Source organism: Crocodylus porosus, unplaced genomic scaffold (assembly GCF_001723895.1).
Source record: "Crocodylus porosus isolate Cpor-Errol unplaced genomic scaffold, CroPor_comp1, whole genome shotgun sequence".
NCBI lineage: Eukaryota > Metazoa > Chordata > Crocodylia > Crocodylidae > Crocodylus > Crocodylus porosus.
The window spans coordinates 98,896,904-98,907,736 of NW_017728886.1; the positions used below are offsets into that span (position 1 = coordinate 98,896,904).

Consider the following 10,833-nt stretch of genomic DNA (forward strand, 5'->3'; position numbering starts at 1 on the left):
CCCATGGGTGAGATCTGGCCTCTGGCACCATGTAATCTGGCCCACAGGGCTCCCCACAGATCTGCTTGACAACATCACCTCCTCTTCTTTAGGTCTTCAATACCAACAATATATCCCACCTATTGTTCAAAAACATAATACCTTTAACAGCACTCCTGAAAAAAATCTCTAAATCTGTTCCCCAGTCACAGTCCCCATTCTTCCAAATCATTTTGCTCATAATTCTGGCACAAACTAAATTTCTTATCCTCAACGGTCCCATAATTCTATCCTTGCTTACATGTGATCAGAACTCCTTAATTTCCACTTAACACAATTACTTAATTAGATAATTACAAATACACTGAAAGACTAAACAAGGTATTGCCATTATCACTTTTATCCTGACTTACAATTACCTTCAAGTTTCTTCACTTTGGCTTCCAGTTTCTTCTTCCTGTTCATATAAAAGAAGTATAATATTACAACTTAAATTTTTATTACACATTCATCTCTAGGAACACTGCACATACACTAGCTATATATACACTTATACTAGCTATGGTATAAGTAAATCCAACATTTTTTAGCATAGGAAGTACTCTCAGCACTCCAAAACCTAGAACCTGAGTAACTGACCCAAAGTTTTGGCTTCTGGGATGCCTATCTCCGGGAGTGCAATTTACAACACATTTGAAAGGGCTGAAGAGCTGCAATAAAGATGAGGGCAAACATCTTTTCTCTCTTGCTGCAGACAGCAGGACACAGACCCATGGCTTGAAGTCGCAGCAAAGCAGGTTTAAATTAGATGTCTGGAAAAAAAATCTTCACTGTTAGAAGAATGTAAGACAAAGGCACAGACTGTCTGGGAAAGCTGTGGAATCTCCATCATTGTTGGTGTTCAAGAAGAGGTTGGCTAAGCACTGGTCAGAGATGACCTAGGAGTATCTATATCTATGCTATGCTCAGGGTATTTCCCATGCTTCTGGACTTCTCTGGTTGCCACATGGGGCAGACAAGGATTTTTTTTTCCTCTCCTGTTGCTACAAGTGTCAGGAGGGCTTTTTCACCTCTCTCAGCAGCACTGGACATTGGCAGCAATGAGGTTGGGGATTTTGACTGGGATGTACCAATGCTCCTGCTGGGACTTAAACTTGAAGGTACCTAGTTACAGGGTCTTGCCCTTCCACTCAAGGACAGACTAATCATCATATTTGGGGTCAGGAACGAATTTTATCCACAATCAGACTGGTACAGGCTGCATAGGTTTTTGTCTTCTTTGATAGTACGGTGGGGTAGGGGGGATTTGTCAGTTTCCATGCATCTCTCAAGCATATTTTAATAACCCTTGCAGCAGCAAGAAATTGGTCACTGTTGATCCTCTGCTTTTACTTGCTGACACAGGATGCTACGCTTTATGGCTGTGTGACAGGGTTACCTGTGTAGTCATAGTAATAAATTAGAAGGATTTACTCATGATTGTTTGGATGATCCTGCCTCTGGCAGGGGGTTGGACTACATAATCTCCTGAAGTCTCTTCCAGCCCTAACTTCCATGAAACTTCCAGCCCTATGATTCTATGAAAACAGGGTTGGAAAGGAAGGAAGTGCTGTTCATTTTATGTAATGACCTAGTGACCACATCTTCATCAATGACCTAAAGATGGGATGGAGTGCACACTCAGCATGTCTGCAGATGACACCAAGCTGGGAGAGGGGAGTGAGGAGGTAGTAAATATGCTGGACAACAGGGCTAGGATTCAAAGAGATCTTGATAAATTGGAGGATTGACTCAAAAAAAAATATCTTATGAGGTTCAGTAAAGACAAATGCAAAGTCCTGCACTTAAGATGCAACAATCCCATGCATAAGTACAGGCTAAGGACCAATTGGCTAGGCAACAGCTCTGCAGAAAAGGACCTGCGGGTTACAATAAGCTGAATATAAGCCAACAGTGTGCTCTTGCTGCAAAGAAGGCTAACGGCATACTGGGCTGCATTAGTAGAATTGTTGCTGGCAGACTGGGGGAAGTGATCAGTCCTCTCTCTTCAGCACTGGTGAGGCCACAACTACAGTACTGTGTCCAGTTATGGGGCCCCCACTACAGAAAGGATGTAGACAAATTGGAGAAAGTCCAGCAAAGGGCAACAAAAATAGAGGGTTTGAAAACGTGACTCATAAGGAGAAGCTCAAGGAACTGGGCTTATTTGGTCTGAAGAAGAGAAGACTGATGTGGAACTAGATAGCACTCATCAGCTACCTAAAAGGAAGAGGATGGAGCTAGACTGTTCTCAGTGGTGGCAAATGACAGAACAAGGAGCAATGCTCTGAAGCTGCATCAAGGGAAATTTGTTAGACGCTAGGAAAAACTCTCACAACTTACCTAGAAAAATTGTGGAATCTCCATCCTTGGAGGTTTCTAAAGACCTGGCTAGACATGCTTGGCCGGGATAATATAGAATAATACAGTTGGGGATGGTCCTGCTTTGAGAAGGGGCAAACTAAATGACCTCCCAAAGTCTCTTCCAACCTTAATTTTTTGTGATGCTATGATCACAGGACTTGCGCCTAGGTTCTATATTCTTTGCTACAGCTGCTGTGCTCCATGTTAGGCTCAATGCTAGCTGTCTACAGATACGAATGGCAGGAAAAGCCTGCTCAGCTGCTACACATGCCCAAAGAAGATTCCACTTTTAAAGACCATTGCTGCCAACCTCTAACCATCTTCTACTGTGTACAACTAGTTCCAGAGACCTGTGACTCTATGTAGATTTTTATACAGTTGGCAAACAGATCTCTGACCCCAGAATGAAACTCCTTGCCAAAATGCAAGTCCTTGCTCCCAATCATAAACGTAATAGTTTATCAGCAAACCTCATTTTACTTTCTTATAAAAGAGGGGCAGCCTTGTTCTCAAACAGGTGGTTGTCTTCACTGAAACTGTCAGTCAGCTTGCCATTTTTTCAGATGACTTTATCAAAATGTAACCACCTATGCTGAAATGTTCTAAAGTTGTCATCAGCAACTGAAAACAGGGAAGTGCTGCTTAAATATCAGCATTGTTTCCAGCCCCAGCTATTACATGTGTACACATAATCTCTGTTCATGTAAGCATACAGCAAATACAAGACAATTTACAGGTAGTTTACTTATTGCCATAAGCATGATATACAAGAGCAAGCGGACACAAAAAGATTTGCTTACGCAGCATCACTTTTGGTGACTTCTTCTTTCACCCGAATATATTCCAGATGACTCTCCTGGTAAATCTTAAGAGAACTCTGTAAATAAAGAAAATGACAATTGAGAATATATCCTATGGAAACAACTGGCTGGGAAAAAAATTGCGTATTCTAGTAAGAATAAGTGGAGAGTTACCAAAGAATACATTCTACCAAGAACAGAACAAATAAACTAGAAAAGAAACCATCTTGTATGTTATTTGTGTTCTCTACAGGTACAAAATGTAAGATATATTTCCTTTGGGTCTGTGCTTTCCTTTGGGTCAGTACTTAATTAGCGTGAAATACAAAACTAACATACAGAATAAAACTGTTTCAGGTGGTACAACCCTTAGGACCTTCTGTTAATTTTTTGCCAGAAAAGGAACTAATGTTAAATCAGTAAAGTACTAGATCCCTGAAGTACTGACTAAAGAACCATATAAAAGATAGATTTGCTTCAGTGCAGAAAGAAACCAAGAATGAGAAGTAGCCTCATTTTCTTCAAAGGTAGTAGTTAATAAATCTAGTAAACTCCCCACACTTGGAGAGTAAAAGTTTCATAGATGTTTCTACAGAAATTGTGAGGAAAATAAATTAAAAATAAAGTAGCAAATAGTAGCATTAAAACTGCTGAGAAGCAAAGCTTCTCAACTTTAGCCATATCATGCCTTCCTCGAGGCAAAGGCACCTGAGAGTTCAACATGCCAAGAAGGCAAGAGCTGAAATGTAAAGGATCTGGAACCTCTATCTAGTACCCAGCACACAGGGAAAATCAGGGAAATAATGCGAATCATTTAAATTTTGAAATTGGGTTAGTCAGCAACTTCTAACACTAGGACATTTTAATTACTTAGAAAAGGTGAAAAGCTTTGATAGCTAAGAGTACCATGGGAAAATGAATCAATACAAACATAGGCAGACAAGTTTCTTTGAGTAAACCTGATATCTTTTATTAGACCAACTAAAATAGTTGGAAAAATTCTTCTTTGCAAACTTTCAGGTACAAACACCCTTATTCAGGCAGAGGGAGCAGCATCTGCAGTTGTTTTGTGCTCATCTTAGGTGGGATAGAAACCAGTACGCAAGAATGCAGGTCAGTGAAAATACAATGCCAAGAAGTGAGGTTCAGAGGGGGTAAGAGATAACGGGTGAGAATCAGGTTGGGGGAATAAAGGGAAATGGTGACCTGATGATAAAATGTAGCTGGTAAATTGGAGAGAAGTAACCTGGGGTATCAGATGGTGGGCAGGTTATAATGTGCCATAAATCCTAAGTCTGTATTTAGACCACGATTTTTTGTATCCAGTAGGTTGATGAAGTGAAGTTCATAGGCTTATCTGTGAAAGATATTTTGTAAAATTCCCTTGAGGATTCAACTGAGGGATTGAAGAGCAAGTGGTTATCTTGTGAGAAATGTGCACCCAGAGGTAATTGGGTATTTCTGTCCTTGATAGTTTTTTGGTGTGCATTCATTCTGGCACACAGTTGTTGTTCGGTTTCTTCTACATATTTTCCATCAGAGCTTTTAGTGCACTGGATGAGATGTATTACATTTCTGGAGGTATAGGTGTAAGATCCAGGAATGGTGATGATTCTGTTGTGGGGTGTACTTATTGTGGAAGTGGTGGAGATTTTGGTAGGTTTAACATTTTTGTCATGGTGTGGTCTGTATCCATTTGGTGCATTTTGGACCGTAGGAAGTTCGATTCTGGTGATGAGGCTGGCAAGGTTTGTGCTTATTTAAAGCCTTGGATGGGTGGTTCTGGGAAGATGTGTGTAAGAACTGGGTCTTCTTCTAGTATGGGTTGCAATTGTTTGACAATTTCCTGTACAGGTTCCAGGGAGGGATGGTATGTCATAACTAATGGTGCACAATTCATGGGGATTTTCTTATTGTAATGCAGCAATTCTTCACATGGTATCCGGGTGACTCTTTCAAACGTGCAATCTCTCTCTCTGGAGAAGCGTCCTTGCTGAGTAAAAGCCCTTTTGAAATTTGTTGTGGTGACGATCGCAATTGTTCTCCCCAGTGCAAATTTGGTGGTATTTGTTTGTACCTGAAAGGTTGCAAATAATTTTTCCAACTATTTTAGTTAGTCTAATAAAAGATAGCAGATTTACCCAGAGAACCTTATCTGCCTGTGTCCTTAGACTAGCATAGCTACACAACCAACACCTCTCAATACAAACATTTCACTGAAGTCCTGCAATATATCTTCCCTAAGCAGAACCATCAACACTGAGATTTCAATGCAACAATCTACCAGCTCCCACCCAACTTCGAAAAGCTTCAAGTACAAATCATATTGAAAAATTTCTTCCAGGCTTCTGACATATAAGCCAAGGAAAGTCAAGGGTCCAACTTAGGGCAGCAAGTTATACTAAAACACAAAAAATGCCTAACATTCAATACTATGATGGCATGCATGTGGGAAAGCTATTAGACACAGCTTTGAAAGGTTGTGCATGTGTGTCAGGCACTGTGAATGCCATTCTCACCAGTGAGAATATACAAACACCCCTTTTAAGAATTACCATGGCAAGTTTAAGAACACAGGGCTAAGACCATTGAGTGACCCCCCCACCCAACTCAGCACTAAATCGCCAGACCTAGGCAGCATCTTGGTTTTTCTCCTGGACAAGTAATGATCTAGCCCAATACTGCTGTATGAAAAATAAAAACACAGGCTCAAGTAGAACCCATGCAGGACATATACATTATCAAAACTACACATGCTAGTGCCTCTACATTTAACCGTGACGTTTGGGACATTGAGCGTAGTTTCACTTAGGTAAAGTTAAATCTCATATACAAGAGAACATTCTAAATATTCCCAAGTAGTAACAACTCTCAAACATCTAACTCCTGTTCTAAGAAAGCTATTCTAACAGTATGGGCCTGATTCTGCCATTTTACTTGCAATGAGTAACATTTTATTCTGCAAGTAATGTGAATTACTATAGGCTATCTGTAGAACCAGGGTGACAAAATTTGAAGATCTGGGACTCACAGCTGCTAAGGAGTTGGAGGAAGGCCTGAGCTCACCCCAAGATATTGCTTAGTTACAAATGAAGAAAAGGGATTTGGACTAAAAAACAAAAACAAAACACTGACCAAAAAATGGCCTCTACCGTAACTGCATGCATTAAAACTATACATGCACGTGCATTTCACAAGCAGCATTTAAATCAGCCTCATGCTCCTCACAAGACTACCTTTTTCTCTTCCAGTTCTGCTTTCAAAGACCCCAGCTCTTCTTGGCATTTCTCTAGAGGTGAGATTTTTTGCAGCATCTGTTCTACTTGGTTACGGAGAGTGCTGTTCTCTCTGCAACAGACAGTTAAGAGAATGAAGAGATAACCAAAAGATGAAAAATCCAAATTTAGTGCAGTACTTCTGCTGATTATGGCAAAAAAGCAACTATTTTGTTGTTTCCCATACAAGATTCAAGATGCTTTAAGCATTTAAAAGTGTGCGCTGCATAAGTGAACTTGGCCTAAAATGTGTAAAAAAAACAAGTATGTTTGTTACACATTTTAAGCCAAGTGCACTTACGCATAGGGATTGATTTAAAAAAGAGACCTGAGAGGAGAGCCAAATACCTAGAGGCACATTCTGGCACACAGATTACACAAAGAAGTGTAATTCTGCCTTCTTCACTGATTAAAAATGTGAGTCATCCAACCTTCATTTTGAACCCATACAAGAGGTAAGATCTGCATGCTGTCTAAAGCCCCCTGGGGACTTTTCACATAGCACAAAAGTTCTGTACCAGAACTAAGAAGGTTTCTGCCAGTACATGATACTGGAGAAGGCTATAAGCATGCCCCATGCCCAAGAACAAAGACAGACATGCTCTACGACAAGAGTTGAGAAACCTGTGGCCTATGGGCCTGATCCAGCCCATGAAGAGGTTAGATATAACCTGGGGAAGTGTGACAAAGAGGACTACTCATAGCTGGTCACCATACCAGCCCGCCCCTCTGTCTAAGGCAGTCTGTCCTGTCTCTCTTGTCATGACTTGTTGTTAAATAAACTTGATGTAATATGCGGAAGGCTGCCCTTTTTAATGCCTCAATGCCTAGGGCATTACATTTGGCTCCAACCTTCCCTATACTGTGTCCCATGCCTCGCAGATGGCATCCATATTGCACAGTATCTCACACCACGACCCATGCTCCACAGTCTCACACAGGACTCTCACTCCCCCCTGGACCTTGCCATCACTGTGCCACCACACTGTGCTCTAAGTTACCCACTATCACTCCCCTCGCCAGGGCTCCTTCTTCGCCCTCTCACTGGGTAACAATTTACTCCCCTTCACCAGGGCTCACACCCTAAACTACTCTAGTACAGCCCTTCACGTCATCCCTAGCAACCCTACTGTACACCCACTACTGCATAGCCCTTCAGGCCTCTCTTGAGGCCCTACTCTACGTGGCCCATCCTCTTGCGATGCCCCCTCACTGGGGCCAACACTCAGCCCCCATGCTGGGACCTTGCACCCCACAAGAATCAGGCTCTCCCTAGGTATTTCTGGCCCCATCACCTGTTACCTCCACGGGCTCAGGTGTCCGAAGACATGCCTGGCCCCACTCCCTGCTCTACTACCCACTAAGTTGTGGAGGCTGGAGTTATAAGGCACCCCTACCTGTCGTTCACTGGGGAGGCAACTGGCCTGGCATTTCTGGGAAACTCCTCTACCACAGGCAATCCCACCAGGCCATCTTCCCCAGAAGCATGCAGTTCTCAGTCATACCCAGGACCAGGAGCCTCCTACCATCATCACAGCTCCTGCCCTTACCATGAAGGCTGTTCCATGAGCAGAAGCTCAGCTGGGTGTTGTTCTTCCAGCTGCCAGCAGCAGACTGCTGCCTCAGCCCTAAGGGCCTGAACTAAAATAGAGGTTGCTCAGCTCCCTCCTCCAATCCCAGGGCCCCCCTGCAGTCATATGACCTCTTTATTCCCCGGTGCACACTTGCTGGCTGACCCACTGCCTGCTCTGGCTCTTAGGAAGGTACAGGAAGGTACAACCCCAGCCAGCATACAGCTGCATTGAGCCGCCTATCCCCTGTATAGCCTCCCTTACCAGTGCTATCCTTGCTCCAGAAGGGCCAGTTAACTGTAGCTAGGGAAAGCACAAGTAGCCTGGGCTCTCCGGGGGGTGGTGATTTTCAGGCCACAGCAGGGTTCTGGGTTACAAGCTCTAGCCTGAGGCACAAAAAGGTAGCTGACCCTTGCTTTAGGGCACATGCCAAGGAGTAGGACCACAGCAAAAAAAAATGTGGGTCACTAGGAAGCTACATGACACTGCTGTTGCTACGATGTGTCCCCACAGGGAATTTAGCACAACAGCACTGCCAGCCACACAACTATTTGTGTCAAACATCCCTCTTCCTTCACTAGAATAATTGCCAATCAAAGCTGAGATTCAAACAGTCTGCCTTAAACTTGAATTTTGTTCTTACCTTTCAGCAAACTGAAGCTGTGGTGTCTTGTTAAGGAAGAAATTGTAGTTACAGTTTCCTGTGATAATTTCATAAGTGTTAAGAATGGAAAGAAAAAGCTATGCAAGAATCCAATCAGCAGCTTGGATGACAAAATAAAATTAATGCCTCCTTCCATGATGATCCTTTGCAGGAGTAAAAACAATGTGTAGCAGTACAGCAGAAAGGTTGCAAGTACATGAATAGAGTGAATAAACTGAAAAAACACAACATAAAAACACTGCCATGCATCATTTACAACCAGTGTAAAATTCCCCTAGACCACATCCTGATCCAATAATTCTTTCCTCTGGCTTCACTATAAAAAAAAAAGCATTCAGGTTACAGTGGAAATAAATGTCCAATTCTGAATACCTGCCCCAGCCCTCCCGGGATCTATACATTACATTCAATATTTCGGGACAAATTAGCTTCTCATCTTAATTTTTAACTTCAGAAATAACTAAAGCCCCATTCATGAAATGAAACATTCCCAATACCACAAAACATTAAAATGAAAAAGGATATCATTACACTTCTGTTGATAGTCCGTCAGCAGGCGACTGTAAGAAAGCAGAGAATACAAACTGCTGATATGGGTGATATTTCTATTCATTTTTTCTGTCTGACTTGGACAATCAAAGATTAAGTTTCCATATCACTGTAACACACACACAGTTTTAGAGCTGATATTTGATTTACAACTTGAAAATGTAAACAATATCTCTGTTACATTAAACAATGATGCAAACTCAAGTTTTAATATTTGACATTTTGAAGAAACCAAGTTAATCTGAAACATACTTGAAAGCTGTGCAATCAGTAAATTTCATTTTAAATAAGTTATCAGCTTTGTATTACACAGCAGCATTTACTGCTGTTATTAAACTGTCTCCAGACAGTGCTAATGAAGCACACTCACTCCTGCACACCATATTTAAATTAAAAAGCTAGTAAAATGGATCAGTATCCGGAAGAAACAGGCTTAAACTTCAAATCATAACTCTCAGGCTCTAGTTCCAAAGACATTTCCTGCTATCATTTAACAGCAAAGCTAACATTTCCTTTGCTTCCTGTATGTTCCTTTTTACCCACTCCTGCACACACTAGAAACATTTTTGCAATATTTATCACAAGGTTGAAAGCTAAACAAATAAGAAGGGCTGAAACGATGTGAACACATAGCATGATGTCTCTCTACGCATCATGGACGTTCCATTTCTGTGCTCACAACAATCTTTACAGTCTCATCTTGAGCTTCTCTCTGAGGAAGTAACAAACCCTTGAAAACCAACATCCATGAGGGGAATAAAGAATTTATGGTAAAACAGCTTTGTTGTGCTATCTCCCCTAAAGAAAACTACTAAACTTAAGAATGGTAAAAGCATATTTGCACAAAATACAGCATTTATACTTACTCTGTGTCAAATATTTTTTGCTTCAGTGCAATTAATGCAGCTACATACTCATTTAAATTCTGTAAAGAAGAAAGAAAAGAAAGTAGTAGAGCAGCTCCATTCCCAAAAGAATTCATATACAGTATATAGTAGAGCCCCGATTAATACGATTCTGACTTACACGTGTCTTGTGTTTATGTGATTTTTTTATTAGGGTCCGGACTGGAAAACGCCCCTCAGGATGCATGTCATTCACATATATACGCGAATACTTGTGAGACTCGCATATATACACAAACACCTCACAAGATTTGCAGGCAGAATCAAGCAGAGCTTTGCCACCACTGTGGTAGCAACATCTCAAGATGCATAGGCGAGAAGCTAGACTCGCCTCCTAAAGGCGATTCCACTGAGAAAAAGGGAAAAAAACCTATGACTGAGGTATGTCTATGGTATGCAACCCCTCACTATTCTATTATTTCCTATGGGGAAACTTGTCTCGACTCGTGAATTCGACTTACACAAAATTCCCCCAGAACGCAATAATCAAGTATATCAGGGGTCTACTGTATGTGCGCTAATCAAGGATGTTATATTAACTAGTAATACTCATGTTGATTAATCTAACACATAGGTGGCTAAAACTCTGGCATGTGGGGCTCCACACAGGTCTGGAAATTTGGCAGTGGGACAGCAGTGGCACCACTGTCCTACTTCCAAGTCTCTGGACCCATACGGCCATGCACA

At 41.7% G+C, this 10,833-nt stretch overlaps 1 protein-coding gene across 1 annotated transcript in view; it reads right to left on the reverse strand.

The window, feature by feature from the left end:
• ICE1 (interactor of little elongation complex ELL subunit 1) overlaps nt 1-10,223 on the reverse strand; it is a 54,042-nt gene extending 43,819 nt beyond the window's left edge. The window contains exons 1-6 of the mRNA XM_019536025.1: nt 10,108-10,223; nt 9,218-9,252; nt 8,672-8,690; nt 6,419-6,530; nt 3,183-3,259; nt 399-436 (exon numbers count right to left, since the gene is read on the reverse strand). Of these exons, the coding sequence (XP_019391570.1) occupies nt 399-436; nt 3,183-3,259; nt 6,419-6,530; nt 8,672-8,690; nt 9,218-9,252; nt 10,108-10,223 (397 nt within the window). The remainder of the gene's footprint in view (nt 1-398; nt 437-3,182; nt 3,260-6,418; nt 6,531-8,671; nt 8,691-9,217; nt 9,253-10,107) is intronic.
• Between the last annotated feature and the right edge of the window lie 610 nt (nt 10,224-10,833).